This window comes from Mesoplodon densirostris, chromosome 3 (genome assembly GCF_025265405.1).
Source record: "Mesoplodon densirostris isolate mMesDen1 chromosome 3, mMesDen1 primary haplotype, whole genome shotgun sequence".
NCBI classification, from domain to species: domain Eukaryota; kingdom Metazoa; phylum Chordata; class Mammalia; order Artiodactyla; family Ziphiidae; genus Mesoplodon; species Mesoplodon densirostris.
The window spans coordinates 117,872,846-117,894,226 of record NC_082663.1 but is presented as its reverse complement, the minus strand read 5'-3'; the positions used below and the strand labels follow the sequence as shown (position 1 = coordinate 117,894,226).

General features: G+C 38.2%; 1 protein-coding gene across 3 annotated transcripts in view; it reads left to right on the top strand.

Moving 5' to 3' along the window:
• Positions 1 to 15,918, top strand: part of NME5 (NME/NM23 family member 5) — a 36,814-nt gene extending 20,896 nt beyond the window's left edge. For all 3 annotated transcript variants that reach the window (XM_060091971.1, XM_060091973.1, XM_060091972.1), the window contains exon 6: positions 14,968 to 15,918. In XM_060091971.1, the coding sequence (XP_059947954.1) occupies positions 14,968 to 15,051 (84 nt within the window). In that variant the 3' untranslated portion in view covers positions 15,052 to 15,918. The remainder of the gene's footprint in view (positions 1 to 14,967) is intronic.
• Positions 15,919 to 21,381: the final 5,463 nt, after the last annotated feature.

Below are 21,381 nucleotides of genomic sequence, written 5' to 3'. Positions count from 1 at the left end.
CATTGTGAAAATAGTATATTTTCATTTAGTAAGAAACCTGAAACTACTGAAAAATGTAAAGAAGAGAAGAAAAAGATACTCCTGGTTCCATTTCCTAAACATGGTCTCCCAAGTCATCTTGCTTGGATTCAGCTCTGACTCCAGACACCTAACCACTCTCTGAGTCTCTTTATTCTCATCAGTAAGATGTAGGTATATTGGCACCTACCTACCTAGTAGGGATATTGTTAGGATTAAATGTATTAGTGCATGCAAAATTCTTAAAGCGCTTGGTGCGTAAGTGCTCAAACATTAGCTGCTGCTATTACTGGTTTTGTTTTGTTTTGTTTTGGTTTGGTTTTTAAAGCCTGTATCTCCAATGAAACTAATCCTGTTTAATTTCAAAACAACTAGTCCTGTTTTTTTTTCTTTGCCCAGATTTTATTTTTATATATCACTACATATAAACACATATCCCATAAATATTGCTATATTTAAATATATATTTTATAGAGATTATTTTAATAGTTACATGATGTTTCTTTTGTTACCTTTACCATTCTTTTGCTGTTTGAGTTGTTTGCTATTATAAATACTGTAACAATAAACATCTCTGAGTATAACGCTTTTCACACATTGAGATTATTTCATTTGGAAAGAGATCAAAAAGTCAAATTATAATTCAAAACATGAAATTTAAAAAAAATTTTTATCCCTTAAATTAAGAACTTACTTATTTTTTAAGCTGTTTAATTTTTTGAATAAGCGATGTTGGAATATGGTATAAAATTTAAAATTTCCAAAAGGATATATAGTGAAAAGTAACTCTCCTTTCCATTCCTCTTCCTCAGCTACCCAGTTGTTCCTTGGAGTTGATTATTGTTACCAGCTTCTAGTATATCCTTTCAGAGAAACTCTATACATATATAAGCATAAACTAAAATACTTATTATTTATATGTACTTAAAAACACATATAGATACAAATGCTAGCTACTAAACACACTATTTGATGCTTTTTACCTTATATACTTAATATGTATTATAAATTATTAAATAGCACCATAAACAAAACGGCCCCATTTTAAAAGAACAGCTTATGGCATTCTGTTTTATGGATTTTCTACAAATTTTTTAATTGTTTTTTGGCCACGCAGCTTGTGGGATCTTAGTTCCCTGACCAGGGATTGAACCCATGCCCGCTTCAGTGGAAGGGTGGAGTCCTAACCACTCGACAGCCAGGGAATTCCCTACAATTTATTAATTAGTCACATATGGATGGTTGTTCAGGTTGTTTCCACTCTTTTGTTATTATAAACTGCTGCAGTGAATATATTCATTCATCAGCATACCATTTATTTGTAGAATAAATTCCTACAAATGAAAATACTAAGTCAAAAAGAATGTTATTTTGATGTTTTTGATATGTGCTTTTTTTTTTTTTTTTTTTTTTTTTTTTGCGGTACGCGGGCCTCTCACTGTTGTGGCCTCCCCCGTTGCGGAGCACAGCCTCCAGATGCGCAGGCCCAGCGGCCATGGCTCACGGGCCCAGCCGCTCCGCGGCATATGGGATCCTCCCAGACCGGGGCACGAACCCGTATCCCCTGCATCGGCAGGCGGACTCTTAACCACTGCGCCACCAGGGAGGCCCGCATTTTTAATTTGGATAAATATTGCCAAATTACCTTTTGTAGTGGTTGTACCATTTTATACTCTGATCAAAAATGAATGAGAGGGGACTTCCCTGGTGGTGCAGTGGTTAAGAATCCGCCTGCCAATGCAGGGGACATGGGTTCGAGCCCAGGTCCAGGAAGATCCCACATGCTGTGGAGCAACTAAGCCCGAGAGCCACAACTACTGAGCCTGCACTCTACAGCTCACGAGCCACAACTGCTGAGCCCATGTGCCACCATTTCTGAAGCCTGCACTCTAGAGCCCGTGAGCTACAACTACTGAAGCCTGCGTGCCTAGAGCCTAGGCTCTGCAATAAGAGAAGCCACCACAATGAGAAGACCGCGCGCAGCAACAAAGACCCAATGCAGCCAAAAATAAATTATTAATTAAAATTTTAAAAGTGAATGAGAGTACCTGATGTTTTTTCAAGTTTTGTGGTTTTTTTTTTTTTTACCAATCTCAGGTGAAAAATGGTTATCTCGTAACTTAATTTGTATTTCTTTTGTTGTGAGTGAGTTTAAGTATCTTTTAGTATATGCTACTTAAAGCCATTTGCATTTCCTTTTCTGTGAACTTCCTACCCCAGGCCTTTGTCCATTTGCCAGAGCTTTATCGTCTAGGTCTTTTTCTTACTGTATTGGTACTCTCTATGTTTAAGAAATTAAACATATTTTAACCAACATATTTTGTTGGTTAGTAGATTTTCTCAGTTTATCACTATTTCCACGATATATTTTAATTTTTGTACTATATTTGTTGAGCTCTTTTATGCCTTCCAGGTTTCTGTTATATTTGAAGAAGGTTTTCTGTTTCAAGATTATAAGTAACATTCTCTCATTCTGACTTCTAGTACTTTTTAATATTTCCTTTTTCTCCCCCCACGTATATGTCTTTGATCATCTGGAATATTTTTTTGCTATAGGGAGTGAGGTGGAGAGCCACATTTTATTTTATTTTCCACTTGGTTACTCAATGGATGAAAACCATTTATTGAACAGTATGTATTTTCTTCATCAATTTAAAAATCCACTGTTAATATATACTGAGTTCTTACATGCATTTAGTGGTTTCTTTTTTTTTTCTTTTTGGTTTGTTAATTTCATCTGTTCATTTGTAAGTACCACATTGCTTTAAGTCTTATAGGTTTATAATATATTTCAAAATCAGATAGTTCTAAACCTTTCAATTACTCTTTTTTCAGAATTTTCTTAATTTTGTTTTGCATTATTATTTCTAATGTGAATATTTTCAGTCACAATACATACTCTCACATTACTTTTTTTAAAATAAATTTATTTATTTTGGCTGCGTTGGGTCTTCGTTGCTGCGCACAGGCTTTCTCTAGCTGCGGCGAGTGGAGGCCACTCTTGTTTGCGGTGTGCAGGCTCCTTGTTGCAGTGGCCCCTCCCACTGCAGAGCACAGGCTCCAGGTGTGCGGGCTCAGTAGTTGTGGCTCATGGGCTCCAAATCACAGATTCAGCAGTTGTGGCACACGAGCCTAGTTGCTCCACAGCATGTGGGATCCTCCCAGACGAGGGCTCAAACCCATGTTGCCTGCACTGGCAGGCGGACTCTCAACCACTGCGCCACCAGGGAAGCCCCTCGCATTGCTTTCTTAAAGGGCCATCCCAAGTTATAGTGTGATCACCAATGTATAATTTCCATTTCACCTCATCCACATAAGTATTAGATATAAGTTAAAAACACTGGAGTGGGAGTGGGACTGATTTGATAAGAGGAAAAATAGATTAAAGATGGTAATTCAATTGTTTTAACTTCCATTCAGTTGTTTTAACCTCACACAATGGTGAGGTTAAACATTTTCCTCTATGTTTAGTTGTATTTCCTCCTTTATGAATTATCTATTTATCTTTTGTCCACTTATCTGTTGGAGTTTTGTATGAATTCCTTTTTTATTACTGAATTATAATTAATCTACAATGCTATATTAGTTCCAGGTGCATGACATAGTGATTTGATATTTCTGTACATTACAGAATGATCACTATGATTAAGTCAAGTTACCACCTGTCACCACACAAATTTATTGAAATGTTGTTGACTATATTCCCCATGCTGTACATTTCATCCCTGTGACATTTATTTTGTAACTGGCAGTTTGTATCTCTTAATATCCCTCTCCTCTTTCACTTATCCCCAACCCCCCTTCTCTCTGGCAATCACCTGTTTGTTCTATCTGTGACTCTGTTTTGTTATGTTTATTCATTTGGTTTTTAGATTCTACACATAAGTGAAATCATATGGTATTTGTCTTTCTCTGATTTATTTCACTAGTATAATACCTTCTAGGTTTATCCATCTTGTTGCAAATGGCAAATTTTCTTTTTTTACGGTTGAGTAATATTCCATTGTGTGTGTGTGTGTGTACAAATATCACATCATTTTCTTTGAATTTTTTATTTTTATTTATTTATTTATTTATTTTGCGGTACACGGGCCTCTCACTGTTGCGACCTCTCCCATTGCGGAGCACAGGTTCCAGATGTGCAGGCTCAATGGCCATGGCTCACGGGCCCAGCCGCTCCGCGGCATGTGGGATCCTCCCAGACCGGGGCACGAACCCGCATCCCCTGTATCGGCAGGTGGACCCTCAACCACTGCACCACCAGGGAAGCCCTGAATTTTTTTTTATACAACAAGTTCTTATTAGTCATCAATTTTATACACATCAGTGTATACATGTCAATCCCAATCACCCAATTCAACACACCCCCACCCCCACCCCCCGCCACTTTACCCCCTTGGTGTCCATACATTTGTTCTCTACATCTGTGTCTCAATTTCTGCCCTGCAAACCAGTTCATCGGTACCATTTTTCTAGGTTCCACATATATGCATTAATATACGATATTTGTTTTTCTGACTTACTTCACTCTGTATGACACTTGCTAGATCCATCCATGTCTCAACAAATGACCCAATTTTGTTCTTTTTATGGCTGAGTAATATTCCATTGTATATATGTACCACATATTCTTTAGCCATTCGTCTGTCGATGGGCATTTAGGTTGCTTCCATGACCTGGCTATTGTAAATAGTGCTGCAGTGAACATTGGGGTGCATGTGTCTTTTTGAATTATGGTTTTCTCTGGGTATATGCCCAGTAGTGGGATTGCTGGGTCATATGGTAATTCTATTTTTAGTTTTTTAAGGAACCTCCAACTGTTCTCCATAGTGGCTGTATCAATTTACATTACCACCAACAGTGCAAGAGGGTTCCTTTTTTTTTTTTTTTTTTTTTTTTTTTTGCAGTACATGGGCCTCTCTCTGCTGTGGCCTCTCCCATTGCAGAGCACAGGCTCTGGATGTGCAGGCTTAGCAGCCATGGCTCACGGGCCCAGCCGCTCCGTGGCATGTGGGATCCTCCCGGACTGGGGCACGAACCCGTGTCCCCTGCATTGGCAGGCGGATCCTCAACCACTGCGCCACCAGGGAAGCCCGAGGTTCCTTTTTCTCTACACCCTCTCTAGCATTTGTTGTTTGTAGATTTTCTGATGATGCCAATTCTAGCTGGTGTGAGGTGATACCTCATTGTAGCTTTGATTTGCATTTCTCTAATAATTAGTGATGTCAAGCAGCTTTTCATGTGCCTCTTGGCCATCTGTATGTCTTCTTTGGAGAAATGTCTATTTAGGTCTTCTGCCCATTTTTGGATTGGGTTGTTTGTTTTTTTAATATTGAGCTGCATGAGCTGTTTATATATTTTGGAGATTGATTGATTCCATCGATTCGTTTGCAAGTATTTTCCATTGATTCGTTTCCAAGTATTTTCTCCCATTCTGAGGGTTGTCTTTCGTCTTGTTTATGGTTTCCTTTGCTGTGCAAAGGCTTTGAAGTTCATTAGGTCCCATTTGTTTATTTTTGTTTTTATTTCCATTACTCTAGGAGGTGGATCAAAAAAGATCTTGCTGTGATTTATGTCAAAGAGTGTTCTTCCTATGTTTTCCTCTCAGAGTTTTATAGTGTCCGGTCTTACATTTAGGTCTCTAATCCATTTTGAGTTTATTTTTGTGTATGGTGTTAGGGAGTGTTCTAATTTCATTCTTTTACATGTAGCTGTCCAGTTTTCCCAGCACCACTTATTGAAGAGCCTGTCTTTTCTCCATTGTATATCCTTGGCTCCTTTGTCATAGATTAGTTGACCATAAGTGTGTGGGTTTATCTCTGGGCTTTCTATCCTGTTCCATTGATCTACATTTCTGTTTTTGTGCCAGTACCATATTGTCTTGATTACTGAAGCTTTGTAGTATAGTCTGAAGTCAGGGAGTCTGATTCCTCCAGCTCCATTTTTTCCCCTCAAGACCACTTTGGCTATTCGGGATCTCTTGTGTCTCCATACAAATTTTTAGATTTTTTGTTCTAGTTCTTTGAAAAATGCCATTGGTAATTTGATAGGGATTGCATTGAATCTGCAGATTGCTTTGGGTAGTATAGTCATTTTCACAATATTGATTCTTCCAATCCAAGAACATGGTATATCTCTCTATCTGTTTGTATCATTTTTAACTTCTTTCATCAGTGTCTTATAGTTTTCTGCATACAGGTCTTTTGTCTCCCTAGGTAGGTTTACTCCTACGTATTTTATTCTTTTGGTTACAATGGTAAATAGGAGTTCTCCCTTAATTTCTCTTTCAGATTTTTTAACATCAGTGTATAGGAATGCAAGAGATTTCTTTGCATTAATTATGTATCCTACAACTTCACCAAATTCATTGATCAGCTCTAGTAGTTTTCTGGTGGCATCTCTAGGAAGCTATTTGTATATTGTCATGTCATCTGTTTTACTTCTTCTTTTCCAATTTGTTTTCCTTTTATTTCTTTTTCTTCTCTGATTGCCATGGCTAGGACTTCCAAAACTATGTTGAATAATAGTGGTGAGAATGGACATCCTTGTCTTGTTCCTGATCTTAGAGGAAATGCTTTCAGTTTTTCAGCATTGAGAATGCTGTTTGCCGTGGGTTTGTTGTATATGGCCTTTATTAAGTTGAGGTGGGTTCCCTCTATGCCCACTTTCTGGAGAGTTTTTATCATAAATGGGTGTTGAATTTTGTCAAAAGCTTTTTCTGCATCTATTGAGATGATCATATGGTATTTCTTCTTCAATTTGTTATTATGGTGTATCACATTGATTGATTTGCATATATTGAAGAATCCTTGCATCCCTGGGAAAAATCCCACTTGATCATGGTGTATGATTCTTTTAATGAGTTGTTGGATTCTGTTTGCTAGTATTTTGTTGAGAATTTTTGCATCTATACTCATCAGTGATATTGGTCTGTAATTTTCTTTTTTTGTACTATCTTTGTCTGGTTTGGGTATCAGGGTGATGGTGGCCTCATAGAATGAGTTTGGGAGTGTTCCTTCCTCTGCAATTTTTTGGAAGAGTTTGAGAAGGATGGGTGTTAGCTCTTCTCTAAATGTTTGATAGAATTCACCTGTGAAGCCATCTGGTCCTGGACTTTTGTTTGTTGGAAGATTTTTAATCACAGTTTCAATTTCATTACTTGTGATTGGTCTGTTCATATTTTCTATTTCTTCCTGGTTCAGTCTTGGAAGGTTATACCTTTCTAAGAATTTGTCCATTTCTTCCAGGTTGTCCATTTTATTGGCATAGAGTTGCTTGTAGTAGTCTCTTAGGATGTTTTGTATTTCTGTGGTGTCTGTTGTAACCTCCTTTTTCATTTCTCATTTTATTGATTTGAGTCCTCTCCCTCTGTTTCTTGATGAGTCTGGCTAATGGCTTATCAATTTTGTTTATCATCTTCTCAAGAACCAGCTTTTAGTTTTATTGATCTTTGCTATTGTTTTCTTTGTTCCTATTTCATTTACTTCTGCTCTGATCTTTACGATTTCTTTCCTTCTGCTAACTTTGGGTTTTGTTTGTTCTTCTTTCTCTAGCTCCTTTAGGTATAAGGTTAGATTGTTTATTTGAGATGTTTCTTGTTTCTTGAGGTAGGCTTGTATAGCTATAAACTTCCCTCTTAGAACTGCTTTTGCTGCATCCCATAGGTTTTGGATCGTCGTGTTTTCATTGTCATTTGTCTCTAGGTATTTTTTGATTTCTAGGTATTTTTCTATTTCTAGGTATTGTCTCTAGGTATTTTTTTATTTTGATTTGTGGGATCTTCCCGGACTGGGGCACGAACCCATGTCCCCTGCATCGGCAGGCGGACTCTCAACCACTGCGCCACCAGGGAAGCCCTAGTGTAGTTTTCATTTCAGTTTTTGTATAGTTCATCTGTGTTTGTTTGTACTTTAATTCTTCTAGGTTTTTGTTAAACATTTCTTGCATATTCTCGATATTTGCCTCCATTCTTTTTCTGACATCCTAGATCATCTTCACTATCATTATTCTGAATTCTTTTTCTGGAAGGTTGCCTATCTCCACTTCATTTAGTTGTTTTTTGGGGGTTTTATCTTGTTCCTTCATCTGGTATGTAGCCCTCTGCCTTTTCATCTTGTGTGTATTTCTGTGAATGTGGTTTTTGTTCCACAGGCTGAAGGATTGTAGTTCTTGCTTCTGCTGTCTGCCCTCTATCACATCTTTTTAATCTGTTCATCTATTGACTTAGGTTGCTTCCCTATCTTGGCTATTGTAAATAATACTGCAATGAACATAGGGGTTCATATATCTTTTCAAATTAATGTTTTTGTTTTCTTCAGAAAGATACCCAGGAGCAGAATTGCTAGATCATATGGTAGTTCTGATTCTAATTTTTTGAGGAACCTCCATATTGCTTTCTATAGTGGCTGTATCAATTATTTATATTCCCACCAACAGTGCACCAGGGTTCCCTTTCTCCACATCCTTGTCAACATTAGTTATTTGTTCTTTTTGATGATAGCCATTCTAATTGATGTGAGGTAATATCTCCTTGTGGTTTTGATTTGCATTTCCTTGATGATTAGTGATGTTGAGCATCTTTGCATGTTTCTGTTGGCCATCTGTTTGTCTTCCTCGGAAAAATGTCTCTTCAGGTTCTCTGCCCATTTTTAAATTCAGTTTTTGTTTTTGTGATGTTGAGTTGTACGAGTCATTTGTATATATTGAATATTAATCTCTTATCAGGTATATTGTTTGCAAATACCTTCTCCCATTCAGTAAGCTGCCTTTTCATTTTGTTGATAGTTTTCTTCACTGTGCAGAAGCTTTTTTGTTTTATGTCGTCCCATTTGGTTTTTTTTTGCTTTTGTTTCCCTTGACTGAGGAGATATATTCAAGAATGTATTGCTAATAATACAACATTGTGAATCAACTATAGTTCAATAAAATTTTTAAAAAATATATTGCTAAGACTGATTTCAAAGTGCATAATGCCTGTGTTTTCTTCTAGGAATTTTATGGTTTCCTGTCTGCATTTAAATCTTTATTCCATTTTTAGTTTATTTTTGTATATGGTGTGAGAGAGTAGTCCAGTTTGATTCTTTTGCATGTAGCTGTTCAGTTTTCCCAAAACCATTTATTGAAGAGACTGTCTTTTCCCCATTGTATTTCCTGTCTCCTTTGGCATAGATTGATTAACCATATAAGTGTGGGTTCATTTCTGGGCTCTCTGTTCTTTTCCATTGATCTATGTGTCTTTTTGTGCCAATACTGTACATTTTATTATTTCATTTTATTTTATCTTTTTTGACCATGCTGCATGGCATGCGGGATCAAACCCATGCCCCCGGCAGTGGGAGCATGGAGTCTTAACCACTGGACTGCCAGGGAAGCCCCCAGTACCATACTGTTTTGATTACTCTAGCTTTGTAGTATAGTTTGAAATCAGGACATGTGATACCTCCAGGTTTGTTCTTCTTTCTCAGTATTGTTTTGGGTATTCAAGGTCTTTTGTGTTTTCATACAAGTTTTGGAATTATTTGTTCTAGTTCTGTGAAAAATGCCATGGGTATTTTGATAGGGATTGCATTGAATTTTGTCTTGGGTAGTATGATCATTTTAACAATAATAATTCTTCTAATCCATGAGCATGACATATCTTTCCATTTGTGTCTTCAGTTTCTTTCATCAGTGTATTATAGTTTTCTGAGTACAGGTGTTTTACTCCTTAGTTAGATTTATTCTTAGGGGTTTTTTTTTGATGCAGTTGTAAATGTGATTGATTTCTTAATTTATCTTTTTGTTGGTAGTGTATAGAACACAACAGATTTCTGTATTAAATTTGTATTGTGGGGCTTCCCTGGTGGCGCAGTGGTTGAGAGTCCGCCTGCCGATGCAGGGGACACGGGTTCGTGCCCCGATCCCGGAAGATCCCACATGCCGCGGAGCGGCTGGGCCCGCGAGCCATGGCCGCGGAGCCTGTGTGTCCGGAGCCTGTGCTCCGCAACGGGAGAGGCCACAGCAGTGAGAGGCCCGCGTACAGCAAAAAAAAAAAAAAAAAAAAAAAATTTGTATTGTGCAAATTCACTGAGTTCATTTATTAGTTCTAATTTTTTTTTTTGGTGGTATCTTTAGGATTTTCTCTGTAGAGTATCATGTCATCTTCAAACACTGACAGTTTTACTTCTTCCTTTCCTATTTGGATTACTTTATTTTATTTTATTTTTTTGTCTGATTGTTGTGGCTAGGACTTTTAATACTATGCTGAATAAAAGTGGCAAAAGTGGGAATTCTGGTATGATGTTAGCTGTGGGCTTGTCATATATTGCCTTTATTATGTTGAGGTATGTTCCCTCTATACTCACTTTGCTGAGAAGTTTTATTGTAAATGGATGTTGAATTTTGTCAAAAGCTTTTTCTTCATCTATTGAGATGTTTGTATGATTTTTATTCTTCAGTCTGTTAATGTGGTGTATTACATTGATTGATTTGCAGGTATTGAACCATCCTTGCATCCCTGGAATAAATCCCTCTTAATCATGGTGTATGATTCTTTTAATGTATTGTTGAATTCAGCTTTCTACGTTTTATTGAGGATTTTTGCCACTACGTTCATCAGTGATACTGACCTGTAATTTTCTTTTTTGGTGGTGTTTTTGTCTGGTTTTGGTGTCAGGGGAATGCTGGCCTCATAGAATGAGTTTGGAAGCATTTTTTCCTCTTCAGTTTTTTGGAAGAGTTTGAGAAGGATACGTGTAAGAATTCTTTATATAGTAGTTACATCAACCTTTGTCATACTTGCTGCAAAATTTTTTCCCTTTTTGTTTAAATTTTAATTTTGCCTTTTAAGTAATATTTAATAAGTCAAACCTTGATTTTTTCGTATTGTGAGTTTGACTTTACCATTTAAGTTTAGGAAGTTCTATCCCATTGAAAGTTTTGCTGAATATTCACTATTCTTCTAGTTTTTTTATATTTAACTTTCCTATGAATCTGGAATTTACTTTTGTATAAATTACAAGATGAAGATCTAAATTGATTTTTATTCTGACTAGGTGTCCTTGTACATTGATTTTTGAAGCCTCATTTATCACACATTAAATTCTATATATGGGCATGTATTCTGTTACATGGATCTGTATGTTCTAACAACAGTACCACAATAAACAATTGCTTTTAACAGCATTTTCAGTACTTCTGTATATACTTAACAAGTTTTTTGGTGATAAATATAAATAAGATAAACTTTGCCATTTTAAGCATTTTCTTTCTTTATTTATGTGTTTATGTATTTATTTTTGGCTGCATTGGGTCTTCATTGCTGCACATGGGCTTTCTTTAATTGTGTTGAGTGGGGGCTGCTCTTTGTTGCGGTGTGCGGGCTTCTCATGGCGGTGGCTTCTCTTGTTGCGGAGCATGGGCTCTAGGCATGCGGGCTGCAGTAGTTGTGGCTGACAGGCCCTAGAGTGCAGGCTCAGTAGTTGTGGCACACGGGCTTAGTTGCTCTGCGGCGTGTGGGATCTTCCTGGACCAGGGCTTGAACCCATGTCCCCTGCATTGGCAGGCGGGTTCTTAACCACTGTGCCACCAGGGAAGCCCAACCATTTTCAAGTGTACAGTTCAGTGGCATTAATTATAATCACAATGTTGTGTAGTCATCATCACTACCTATTTCCAAAATTTTTTCATCACCCTAAACAGAAACTCTGTAACCATTAAGCAGTAACTCCCCATTACTTCCTTCCCCCAGCCTTTAGTAACCTGTAGTCTATTTTCTGTCCCCATAAATTTGCCTATTCTAGATATTTCATATAAGTGGAATTATATAATATTTGTTTTTGTGTGTGTCTGACTTATGTCACTTAGCATAATGCTTTCAAAGTTCATTCATGTAGTAGCATGTATCAGAATTCCATCCCTTTTATAGTTGAATAATATTTGATTGTATATGTATATATCATATTTTGTTTATCCATTCATCTGTTGATGGATACTTGGGTTGTTTCTCCCTTCTAGCTATTGTACATAATGTTGCAGTGAACACTGGTGTATAAGTATCTGTTTGAGGACCTGTTTTCATTTCTTTGGGGGTATATACCTAAGAGTGGATTTTCTGGATCATATGGTAATTCTAAGTTTAGCTTTCTGAGTAACCACTAAAATGTTTTTCACAGCATCTGCAACATTTTACATTCCCACTAGCAATGTATGAGTGTTCCAGTTTCTCCATGTCCTGGCCAATGCTTGTTCTTTTCTGTTTTTTAATAATTGTAACTGTCCTATTAGACGTGAAATGGCCTATCATTGTGGTTTTGGTTTACAATTCCCTAATGACAAATGAGGTTGACCCTCTTTTCATGTGTTTCCTGGCTATTTGTATATTTTCTTCAGAGAAACTTCTATTCATGCTCATGTTCTTTCCCATTTTTAATTGTTTTTTTGTTGTTGAGTTGTAGGAGTTCTTATATGTTGTAGATTTTTTTTTTTTTTTTTTTTTGCGGTACGCGGGCCTCTCACTGTTGTGGCCTCTCCCGTTGCAGAGCACAGGCTCTGGACATGCAGGCCTAGTGGCCATGGCTCATGGGCCTAGCCACTCCATGGCATGCAGGATCCTCCCGGACCAGGGCACAAACCTGCGTCCCCTGCATCGGCAGGTGGACTCTCAACCACTGCGCCACTAGAGAAGCCCCTGTTGTAGATTTTAAACCCTTATATGATTTGCAAATATATGCACCTCTTCTATAGGTTATCCTTTCACTTTCTTAATGAGGTCCTTTGACACATGGAATTTTTGAATATTTGACAAAAATCTAATTTATCTCTTTTTTCTTTTGTTCCTTTGCTTTTGGTGTCATGTCTAAGTCCACTGCAAAATTCAAGGTCGTGAAGATTTATTCCTATATTTTCCTCTAAGATTTTAATGGGTTTAGCTCTTATATTTAGGTTGTTGATTAACTTTGAATTAATTTTTGTGTATGGTGTGAGATAGGGGGTCCAACTTCATTCTTTTGCATGTGGAAATCCAGTTTCTTACTTACCATCTGTTGAAGTAACTATATCTTCTCCACTGAATGGACTTGGTACCATTGTCAAAAATCAGTTGGCCATATATATATGGGTTTATTTCTGGCTCTCAATTCTATTCCATTGATCTATGTGTATATCTATATGCCACACTGTTTTGATTACTGTAGCTTTTTTTTTTTTTTTTGCAGTACGTGGGCCTCTCACTGTTGTGGCCTCTCCCATTGCGGAGCACAGGCTCTGGACGTGCAGGCTCAGCAGCCATGGCTCACGGGCCCAGCCGCTCCACGGCATGTGGGATCCTCCCAGACCGGGGCACAAACCCGTGTCCCCTGCATCGGCAGGCGGACTCTCAACCACTGTGCCACCAGGGAAGCCCTGATTACTGTAGCTTTATAGAAGATTTTGAAATTGGGAAGAACAAATTCTCCAACTTGATTTTTTTTTCATGATTGTTTTGGCTATTTGGAGCTCCTTGAAATTCCATATGAATTTGAGGATTGTCCTTTCCTTTTCTGCAAAAACAACTGTTGGAAATTTGATGGGGATTGTGTTGACTCTATAGATCACTTTGAGTAATATTGACATCTTAGCATCTTAATGTTATTAAATCTATCCATGGACATGGGATGTCTTTCCATTTATTTAGGTTTTTAAGTTTCTTTTGGCAATGTTTTATATTTTCAGGACACAAGTTTGTTAAATTTATTCCTAGATGTTTTTTTCAAATCCATTATAAATGAAAGTGATTTCCTAATTTCCTTTTTGAATCATTCATTGCTGATATATGGAAACACAATTGATTTTTGTGAATTGATCTTGTAACCTACAACCTTGCCATATTAATTTATTAGCACTAGTAGCTTTCTTTGATTCTTTGGGATTTTTAAAATACAGGCATACCATGGAGATGTTTTGGGTTAGGTTCCAGACCATCACAATTAAGCAAGTATTGTAGTAAAGCAAGTCATACAAATTTTTTGGTTTCCCAATGGGTATAAAAGTTATGGTTACACTATTCTGTAGTCAGTTAAGTGTGCAACAATACTTTATTGCTAAAAAATGCTAACCATCATCTGAACCTTCAGTGAGTCATAATTTTTTTGCAATAGTAACATTAAAGATCCCTGATCATAGACCACTATAACAAATATAATAATAATGGAAATGTTTGAAATATTGTGAGAATTAGCAAAATATGACATGGAGACACAAAGTGAGCAAATACTGTTGGAAAAATGGTGCCAATAATCTTGCTCAATGCAGAGTGATCAAAAATCTTCAATTTGTATTAAAAAAAATGCAGTATCTGCAAAGTGCAATAAACCGATGGAGATCTGCCTATATATAATAGGGTCATGTCATTTGTGAATGGACATAGTTTTACCTTCCTTTCCAATTTGGATCTATACTTGACAATATTGCCTAATGTAAAACTTATTGTTTCATTTTTTAAAAAATTTATTTTATTTATTTATTTATTTTTGGCTGCGTTGGCTCTTTGTTGTTGCGTGCAGGCTTTCTCTAGTTGAGGCGAGTGGGGGCTACTCTTCCTTGTGGTGGGCGGGCTTCTCATTGTGGTGGCTTCTGTTGTTACAGAGCACAGGCTCTAGGCACGTGGGCTTCAGTAGTTGTGTCACACACAGGCTCAGTAGTTGTGGCTCACGGGCTCTAGAGTGCAGGCTCAGTAGTTGTGGCGCATGAGCTTAGTTGCTCTGCAGCATGTGGGATCTTCCTGGACCAGGGCTCAAACCCGTGTTCCCTGCATTAGCAGGTGTATTCTTACCCACTGCGCCACCAGGGAAGGCCCCTGTTTCAATTTTTAATGGTCATTTTCTTATTATTCTTAAAGTGATTTTGGAAACTGTTTTAAATTGAAATAGTATATATTGAAGAAATATGTAAACGTTAATTAACGTAAGGGTTTTTTTTTTCTTTTTTCCGTAGATTTGGCTGGCTGATTGGTTGCTGAAAAATAATCCCAACAAACCCAAACTTTGTCATCATCCAGTTGCAGAAGAACCTTATTAAAATAAAGCCCTCAAAGAACAAATCACGAACTATCTCACTGTAAAAGGCATGCTTCTACTTAAGAAAAAAGTAACTCCTAAGGGTTTAAGTAACTACATGTGAAATAAATTATTTCTTAAAAATAAATTTTAAAAGAATAACTATTTCGTGCAGCAGATAACATTATCTAAAGTAAAATATTGGTTTAGGGTATGATTTTTTTTCTAATAAGAAAATTGTATTAGCAGGATTTAGAATGTCAACAAAGTAACTGCAACTTTTTATTTTTACAGTTACAAAGTGGTATTCAGTTAAGAGAACAATAATTCATATAGGATGCATCAGAGACAACTGAAGATAATACGATACCATTTCTATATATAGCTGATTTTTGCTGTGCACCAATAAGAACCTACTTTAAATTTCTCTGCCAATTTACAACCCCCATAATGTACTAGGCAAGGTTAGTAGCTATTGAAAATACCACCAGGACAGGGGTAGCTAAAGGCACATTTGGTAGTATGTTAACTATACACAAAAGACACTATACAGTTTAAAAACAAGTTTTGCACAGCTTTACAGTGCAAGACATGGCCCTCCATCTCTCTGAGGACTTTTGGAAAACTCTGAGAAGGTGACTGGGTACTTCTTGTGCTCCTTCTGGCAGGTTTGCCCAAAGAATGCATATGATGGTGCTTCTTGGTCTCTTAGGATATCCTTTCTCATATTTAGTTATTTTTCCTCCATGAGTCACAGTCATCCAGTGCCCATCTGACTCTCACTTGCCCTGGTGCTGTCTCTGTGGAGCTCATTGTGTTGCAATGGCTGTCGATTTAGGATATGATTTTAACAATGATGTAAGCATTAAGTAATAAAAGGCTGATGTAAGATATTGCTTATTATTTTTTAATTTCGAGATGTGGAATTTCCGTTATATTTTCCCTAGCCTATATTCTATATCTACATGCATCATTAATGCATAGTTCAGACAGCTGAGTTTAAAAAGTATAAGTATATAAATAATTACGGGTTTTTTCCACTGTCCAATAGTAGAGTGTTCCTATGAAACCTTTCATAAGCTGAAAGGGTGTAATGTGAAGAATCAATTACCTTAGTTCACAAGTTGCTCACAGATGCACAGAATAAATTGGGATAAAGCCCAGGTGCTCACTGACAGTTCAAAGCTATCACGGCTTGATGCTGGGATGCTGGGATTCTGAGTGTAGTTCCCTAGGAATGACATTGGTGGTGCTACTCTTGTTGCTCGGTGTGCGCACTGCCTCTGAATTGGCTCATTGCAAAACAAATAGTTCTGTTTTCCCTTTTTGCCTTTTATCATAAAAGCAAAAATCCTCTTCAGATTTCTTTTGGTTAGTGAAAACAATACGAATGCAGGTCTTTTGTAAGAGCAAAGTGGCATCAAGTGAACTTTCAGAAAGGGGGGCTACCTATATTTAGTAAAATGAAAATGGTTAGAACTCAATTATAGTTTTAACCAGTCATATATAACTATTTCCTCAACATTAATAAGTGCCCTACAAGGGTGACCAGACAGTAGCATGACAACTCATTTCTGGTTGTATCACTGAAAGTCCTGCATCCTGTGAGGCCCCTTAATCCTTCACAAAATGGAATGATTGGTCCCTCTACCAAAGTCTTTAGGTTAATATTTCTCAATTATGTTTTTGTGATGAAGTGCTAGTTTTCAAAAAATGAAAATTCTCAGTTATTAAAGAAATTTTAATTTACTTAAAAAAAGATCTAGGGCTTCCCTGGTGGCGCAGTGGTTGAGAGTCCGCCTGCCGATGCAGGGGACACGGGTTCGTGCCCCGGTCCGGGAAGATCCCACATGCTGCGGAGCAGCTGCGCCCGTGAGCCATGGCCGCTGAGCCTGCATGTCCGGAGCCTGTGCTACACAACGGGAGAGGCCACAACAGTGAGAGACCCGCGTACCGCAAAAAAAAAAAAAAAAAAAAAAAAAAAAGATCCAAGTTGTAAAAGGCTTTTTTTAAGAGTAAATAATTAAACTGGCCTCATCTCTTCAGAAAGGCAATGTCATTATAAAACAAAAAATGGAAATGGGGAAGACCAAAGAAACACCTTAACCAAAAGCAATGAGTAGCTCTTGACTAAAAGAACATCTATAGAAGACATTTGGGGGACAATTAAGGAGATTTAGATATGGACTAAATATTAGGTGATATTAGGGAATAATTGCTAAATTTCAAAGGGTCAAAATGATATGGCCATAAAAGAATATCATGTTTAGGTGATGCATTCTGAAATTTCTAGGGGAAATTTTTTGATGTTTGCAACTTATTTTCAAATGGTTCAGCAAGAAATATTTTTATACATGTAAAGATAAAGCAAAGTTAGCAAAATATTAACAATTTTTCAGTCTAGGTGGTGGGCACTCTAGTGTACTATTCTTTCAACTTTTCTGTGCTTTAAAACTATTCACAAATGAAGTTGGGGAAAAAAGATCTGTATGTTATTATCAAAAGCTGGTGATCAGTTTTTCACATTGTTGATAGGGAAACATTCAGATACTATATAGCTCTTGATTTGATATAAAAATGACATATACTAATCATCTGTGATGTGTTTTAGCCAAACGTGTACCTTAAAATTATTAAGCCTTTAGGCCCATCTTCCTGCTTACAGTAGGAGGAAATAATGTGGCCATCTGAATGATACCATAAAGAAGCAAAAATTTACAAGATGGGATGTTCTGTAGGACAGCTGCCTTGGTCTTTCAACAAATTGGTGTTATGAGAAAAGGGACTCTTTTAGATTAACAGAGACGTGAGATACATAATCAGAATCAACACTAGTTTCTAGATTGAACCCTCATTTATGCAGACAAGCTGCAAAGGACATTCATTCATTCATTCATTCATTCATTTATGTCTGTGTTGGGTCTTCGTTTCTGTGTGTGGGCTTTCTCTAGTTGCGGTGAGCAAGGGCCACTCTTCATCACGGTGCGCAGGCCTCTCACTGTCGCGGCCTCTCTTGTTGCGGAGCACAAGCTCCAGACGTGCAGGCTCAGCAGTTGTGGCTCACGGGCCTAGTTGCTCCACGGCATGTGGGATCTTCCCAGACCAGGGCTTAAACCCGTATCCCCTGCATTGGCAGGCAGACTCTCAACCACTGCACCACCAGGGAAGCCCTGCAAAGGACATTTTTGAGATAACTGGGAAGATTTGAATCTAGACTGAGTATTTGATACAATGAAAATGTGTTGTCTTTGAAGGTAAAGATTGTTAACTGAAAAGACACATTACAAAGCAATATGTACAGTGAGATCTTACTTTTTTAAAATAAATTTTATTTATTTATTTATTTATTTTTATAAATTTATTTAACTTTATTTTTGGCTGCATTGGGTCTTCATTGCTGTGCATGGACTTTATAGTTGTGGAGAGCAGGGGCTACTCTTCATTGCAGTGCGTGGGTTTCTCATTGTGGTGGCTTCTCATTGCGGAGCACGGGCTCTAGGTGCGCGGGCTTCAGTAGTTGTGGCACACGGGCTCAGTAGTTGTGGCTCGCAGGCTCTAGAGCGCAGGCTCAGTACTTATGGTGCACGGGCTTAGTTGCTCCACGGCATGTGGGATGTTCCCGTACCAGGGCTTGAACCCGTGTCCCATGCATTGGCAGGCGGATTCTTAACCACTGCGCCAACAGGGAAGTCCCTATTTTATTTATTTTATTTTTGGCTGCGCTGGGTCTTCATTCCTGTGTGCAGGCTTTCTCTAGTCGTGGCAAGTGGGGGCTACTCTTTGCTGCGGTGCCCGGGCTTCTCCTTGCCATGGCTTCTCTTGTTGCAGAGCACAGGCTCTAGGTGCACAGGCTTCAGCTGTGGTTCATGGGCTCAGTGGTTGCGGCTTGCGGGCTCTAGAGTGCAGGCTCAGTAGTTGTGGTGCACGGGCTTAGTTGCTCCGCAGTATGTGGGATCTTCCTGGACCAGGGTTTGAACCTGCGTCCCCTGCTTTGGCAGGTGGATTCTTTTTTTAATAAATTTTTATTTTTATTTATTTTTATTATTTATTTTTTTTCTTTTTGCGGTATGCGGGCCTCTCACTGTTGCGGCCTCCCCCGTTGCGGAGCACAGGCTCCGGACGCGCAGGCCCAGCGGCCATGGCTCACGGGCCCAGCCGCTCCGCGGCATATGGGATCCCCCCAGACCGGGGCACGAACCCGTATCCCCTGCATCGGCAGGCGGACTCCCAACCACTGCGCCACCAGGGAGGCCCAATAAATTTTTAATAATTAATTAATTAATTAATTAATTTTTTTGGGCTGCGTTGGGTCTTCGTTTCTGTGCAAGGGCTTTCTCTAGTTGCAGCAAGTGGGGGCCACTCTTCATCATGGTGCGCAGGCCTCTCACTATCGCGGCCTCTCTTGTTGCAGAGCACAGGCTCCAGATGCACAGGCTCAGTAGTTGTGGTTCACGGGCCTAGTTGCTCCGCGGGATGTGGGATCTCCTCGACCAGGGCTCGAACCCGTGTCCCCTGCATTGGCAGGCAGATTCTCAACCACTGTGCCACCAGGGAAGCCCCGGCTGGTGGATTCTTTTTTTTTTTTTTAATTATTATTATTATTATTTTTTATTAGTCTCTGCTTTACAACAAAGTGAATCAGTCATACATATACATCTGTTCCCACATCCCCTCTCTCCTGCATCTCCCTCCCTCCCACCCTCCCCATCCCACCCCTCCAGGCGGCCACAAAGCACCGAGCCGATCCCCCCGCGCCACGCGGCCACCCCCCCGGCTTGTGGATTCTTAATCACTGTGCCACCAGGGAAGCCCAGTGAGATCTTACTTTGATGAAGAAATACATATATGTGTATATGTGTGGAATAAGATGTAGAAGGGCGCCCACTCAAATGTTATTATATAATCTCTGGATGGTGGGAATACACTGATTTTTTTTTTTTTTTTTTTTTTTGCTTAGCTGTATTTTAATTTTTCTACAGTGTTCATACTACTGCTTTTGTCATTTTTTAAAGGGTTTAAAAAGATAAATATCTTAATGGTTGTCAACATTAAAAGGGTTAGAAACACTTCCTTATTAATAGACTATCTTTAAGCTACCTAGAGCCAAGATGTTTTATGAGTTCTCAGTCATGGTGTTTATATGAATTTTTGGACATATTCCTCCTGGGACTGTTGTGCCCACTGTATTTCAAAACACCTTTAACATCGTGTTGGGAAGACAAACTAAAATCTTAAAAACAAAGATAAATAGTGGATGGCTATATTTTGAGCAATGGTCAAGAGCATATAGGAAAAAGCAAATCGTTTTTTACAATGAGATTCCAGCTTCAGGAGGTCATTTCCACCACAAGAGCCTCCTCTTGTGCAAAAAGGAGGCAGCACTGTGTATGGCAGAACAATTCTATACTGGAAGTCAGACCTGCCATTTGTTTTTGGTTTCTTTTTTTAAGTGGAAGAAAAAAATAGAGAAAACAGACTAATTTGAGATACATTTTGGAGAAAAAATAGATAAAAATACATGCAGATGGAAAACAATGTAGTTATCCATAGGATTTTTAAACTTGTGACACATTTGAGGTCATTATTTCATGGGCCAGAACTGGAAAGTATAGCAAAGAATGAATAAGAAAATGAGAAGACTGTCTTCTGATATAACCTGTCAGGTGGTATCAAAGTCCTGTGTACACATTTGTTATTGTTCAGTAGTGGTGATTTAATGCATTTCTCTTGCACTGAATGATAGTGTGGTATTCTGGTTAATCAAGATATACCACTTCATTTAGTTTCTTTCTCTAGGACTCAAAGAGATCAGAGAAAAAAGCAAGCAAGCATGCAGTTCTCTTATGACTTGGGACTAAACAGAAGTTTAGATTTTTCTTTACTTCTTTAGAAGTTTAGATCTGGGATGACATGTAGAAGCCCCCCCCACACACACATTTGGAGAACCCAGGGCAATAGTTTATCTGCCCTGGCTTAAGGGTGCCACAGATTAGCTTGATTTGAAAGTGTCACAGATACTTTCAAGAAGTACTTTTCCATCTCAGAAATACTGCCACTTCTCTCTTCTTGTTAACTCTATATAAGAACTATTTAGATTAAGCTTTGAATTTTCATTCAGGGATGGCTCAATTCTTCTTTGTTTGCTACTTCTTTGACTTTAGGTACTTATCTTGGGTTCTTTATTTTTGTTAGTCCCCTTACTAATAACATTCACTGTACTAACTTTGCACCTTTCATTTACTTTACAGAAGTTAACTAAATCTCAGAAACTCCTTGGCTTATGAGAGCCTTTAGTAGAGAAGTTCACTTCTAAAGGTAGAGTCCAATGATTTTTGGCAATTTCAGATAAATA